Here is a 4,322-nt window from a genome sequence, read left to right on the forward strand (position 1 = left end):
ACAACAAGGTACCTATGTCTCTGAGCTTATTGACTCTCAGAATCGGACATGGAGGGAGGATGTCTTGCTACAACTGTTCCACCCCAAGGATATGGCTGCTATTAAGGCTATCAATCTGAGTATTTTCCCTCGCCCGGATGCTTAGGTTTGGGGGGCAGATCGCAATAGCCAATACTCCATCAAATCAGCATACCACCTTCTCTGTAACCTTCAAGATATGAAGAATCTTGCGAGGCCTTCTTCTTCAGCTCAGGGCAATAGGCGTAGCATCCCTGATGCAGTTTGGAAGGGCGTTTGGGCGTGTAAAGTCCAGCCGAAGATTAGAAATTTCTTGTGGAGGGCTTGCTCCAACGGCTTGGCTTCAGGGGAAGGTCTCTCTAGGAGAAACGTCCCTGTGGATCCCCATTGCAGTCGTTGTGGCATGTTGGAAGACACGGATCACATTCTCCTTGATTGCCCCTTCGCTCGAGCAGTATGGTTTGCCTCATCTCTTTCTTTCCACCCTCCAATTGTGGAGCCTCAGATCTCTAAAGCTATTCAAGGCTGGAACTCCCTCATCTCTTCTAACAAGCGTCTGGGTAATGACACTTTTGGTCTCGCTGCTCAGATTTGTTGGTCATTGTGGAGGGCTCGAAATGATGTTCTTTTAGGTGGTAAGCACTTGAACCCTGTTGAGGTGAGTAGACAGGCAGAAGCTGAGTTCGAGGAGTTCAAAACTCTCTCCTCACATCACTCTAGTTTCGTCCCTGCCACTGGAGTGCCCCTGCCTATTCAGCATTGGAAACCTCCCGCTCCTCTGGCCTTTAAGCTGAATGTCAATGCTTCTATTACTGAGGACAAAGGAGGTGTGGGTCTTGCTCTTAGAGACTGCAATGGTCTTCTGGTTTTTGCGGTGTCTGAGCCTATTTCCAAATACTCTATTCTCCTGAGCGAGGCTTTAGCGGTGAGAACAGGGCTACTGTAGTATATTGAGGAAGGCATTGTTGTTCTGGAGGTGGAGAATGATAACCGGGAGCTAATACTTTGTCTTTCTGGCCAACACCTTTCTCCTCCAGTGGAGATCATCAGTATTGTCCAGGACATGAAGGATCTCGTGGCTTCTTTTTCTTTCTGTAGTTTTAGTCATAATTTCAGGGAGACTAATAGCGTTGCTGACTCCTTAGCCCGGAAAGCCTTGTTCGTTGCGTGCCAGACATCTTGGCACTTTTGCACTCCTTGGTTATCGGAGTTTTGTAATTCGGATACCTTGCGTTGGTCACGAGTAAATCTATAGACCTTTTCCTACCAAAAAAATAAAAAAAAGAAAGAAGGAAAATAAAATTTACTGAAAAGTTCAATTACAATATTTAGTAAGAGTTTAAGATATTTACAAAATAATGATCATACAAGTTTTCAATTTCTTTTTAAAATCGACTCCCTTTCCTTTACTTTACTTTTAATAATATGAAGAGGGAGCTCACTTTTATTTTTATTTTTTTGGGGTCAAGGAGCTCACGCTACTTTTTTGAATTTTGCCACGATGAATCAGTGTTCTTGCTCTTCCTGCTCTCAAGAGCAGTATGATCCTTTACTTTCATTTAGTTGTTGTATTCTCTTTATATGTTCATTGCATTGATGAGTAATTATGATTTTTATGTCACATCACTTCAGATTAGAATCCGATGATGGATGTTAGGGTCCAAACTTTAATTCCGATTACTTTATTGTGAAAGTTTACATAATAGAGAGACATAGAGGGAAGGTAATGTTTTGTAATCTGGTTCCTGTAGACTTTATCTCTCTCCTTTTGTCTGTTGATCTTTGTGGAACTTTGTTCCCCCCCCCCCCCCGGTTAATAAAAGCTGATTACCTAAAAAAAAAGAAGGTAATGTGAATGCTACAGTCGACAGGTGGCTTTTTAGTGATTTTTTTTTGTTTGTTATTATTGGTAAAATCTTTTAGTGAATGTCGGTTTGACCTTGTAAGCTAATGGCTTTACCACTTTACTTATTTGATATGTTTTTGGGAGGGTGCTCTGAATGCCCCACGACCTGATGGATTTCTAGACAACACAAAGTTATATTTTCTACTTAACCATGATTTTAGGTATCAATATCAATAGTATTTGTATCGTTATAAATTCGTATTGGTTATATCGAATAGTTTTACTTTCTCAACACCATGCTTGTTGTATGTTTTTTTTTTTATTTATAATTTTACCTTTTCTCAGTAGTCAATACCATGCTTTGATTTGATATCGACCAAGTATCAGTATTGATATTGGTGTCGATTGATTCGATACCTAAAACCATGACTAGAAATGAAATATAACATTGATCTTTGGTTATAAGCATCTTTTGTAGCACAGGACTTGAGAATGCTTTAAGGCTCAATATTTGCAAATTTATCTCCTTTTAAACAAAGTTATTTTGGTTTGATTAGGGTTTAGGGGCACGGTTTAAAAAAACCAAATGGAAATTGGCTGAATTGGTTGATTCGAATATAGAATTAATTGACAGTTTTTTCAAGTCTAATAACTAATTGTGTGCTGGCCAGATCTCAACCAACTCAGATTGTTTTGCTTTGATTCTGGTTATAATTTTGAAAGGATTCCAATGGAGACCGAAATTGTACCTAATTCTGAATTTTAAAACCTTGGGTTGGGCTTTTGCTTTTGGCCAAAAGCTATTTGGCAGTTCTCCCTGTTGTTGGCCTAATCTAGTAGGGGATGGATCACGAACACTTCTGGTGACCTTTCTCATTTTGCAGTGCATGTCATTAACTTTACTGTTCCGTCTGATTGTAAGTAAAAGGAAGGGAAGGGAAAGAAAATTGGTTTAAAAAATACAACAATCTTTTGTAATATAGAAGGGCTGCGTATTGGACTGGTATTGGGGGCTCATAGAATTTCGCTTATGTGCTGGTCTTGGGTTTGAGATTCTATTTTCTTGGTCTTGGGTTGCTTTTTGTGTATCGGTTGGCATTTTAAAATGGGTCACAAATGTGGGCTAATCTCGTATTAGCCCATTTACATGTTTAGTTTTGGACTTGGGATTGCTTTACCAAAAAAAAGAATTGCTTAAAAGAATTGCAATTGAAGTATCCCAGACTTTGGAAAATTGCACCGGACTGTCTTACTCTCTTAAAATTACACCTGAAGTATTCCAAACTATTTTGAGTTAAAAAAATACCTCATATGACTTAAAATAAGGATAAGAGATCACTACCTGGTTGCATACCCCCTACGCCAGTTTTGGGGGGGGGGGAGAGGGGGATTGAGCTCCTCTTCAAGGAGTCCAGCACGCTCAGGGAGTGTCCAGCCGTTGGGCTATGCCGCACACATCCCTAGGTGTACAGCACATGCCAACCCTTGGATACCTCCTGGGCACTCCCTAGGCATTGAGCTCCCTAGAAAGGAGTCGGATCCAAGGTGAGGGTGGGGCAATGATTTCACTAGGGATGGGGTGGTAATTTTGTGCTCTCATTTGTAGGAAAAGAGAATTAGACATAGGGAGCAAGGATTTTTACCTAGTGCACCTCACTTAACCATACACCCAATACTTGAGAAGATAAAAAGATGCCACTATCCATGTTATAACGGTTGGATAACATGGTTGAATTTTTAAATGTGGTGCACCACACTTGAGAGGATCTGCATTCTTCCTTCAGCCATTCCTCCGTTACTCATGGCCCAACCCAGCTGGCATGTTTCTTTTAATATTTTCTTAAACCTTCAATTACCATTCTGCCCTTCTGCCCTTCTGCCCTTCTGCCCTATTCTTCTTCTCTAAAGCCCAAGAAAAGTCATCAAGGTCGTATTTCCCGGAAGAAGAATTCAGCCTTCGTAATGGTTCAAAAGTTATGAAAACTACAAGAAACCCATAAGCCTTTAATTTTAATAATTGAAAATAAATGACATGATTAATTTTCTACCAATTTTCGAGACATTTTAGCCCATAGAATATGCTTTTCTGAGATGAGTGATAAACAGCATACCAATAAAGAGTGCTGGGGCGGCCTATTTGAGCACTTAGACTCGTTGCGTACAATAAAGAATCCAAAATATACGTGGGAAAAAGAGGGTTTGGTTTTCCAGACTAGGAGAAGCAGGGGGACTGAGTGTGAGACGAAGAAGGGAGCCCAGAGTCTCCGGCCGCCGTCAGTGTGTGACCACAGATTAGAGGTGAGACAGAGAGGAGAGGTGAAGACTGTTTTATTTTGCCTTTGGTTGCTTTGATTCGGTACTTGTTCATGATTTTTTAGGTGAATGTAGATATGAAGCTCACTTGTTTCATGATTATTTAGCTGGATCTAGATCTTAAGCTCATTTGTTTCATGATTTT

At 40.4% G+C, this 4,322-nt stretch overlaps 1 protein-coding gene across 1 annotated transcript; it reads left to right on the forward strand.

Moving 5' to 3' along the window:
* Positions 1-217: 217 nt before the first annotated feature.
* Positions 218-964, forward strand: LOC122667464. The gene has a single exon (XM_043863737.1). It carries the CDS (start codon positions 218-220, stop codon positions 962-964), a length of 747 nt encoding a protein of 248 aa, XP_043719672.1.
* The last annotated feature ends 3,358 nt before the right edge of the window (positions 965-4,322 follow it).

This window comes from Telopea speciosissima, chromosome 7 (assembly GCF_018873765.1).
Source record: "Telopea speciosissima isolate NSW1024214 ecotype Mountain lineage chromosome 7, Tspe_v1, whole genome shotgun sequence".
Lineage (NCBI taxonomy): Eukaryota > Viridiplantae > Streptophyta > Magnoliopsida > Proteales > Proteaceae > Telopea > Telopea speciosissima.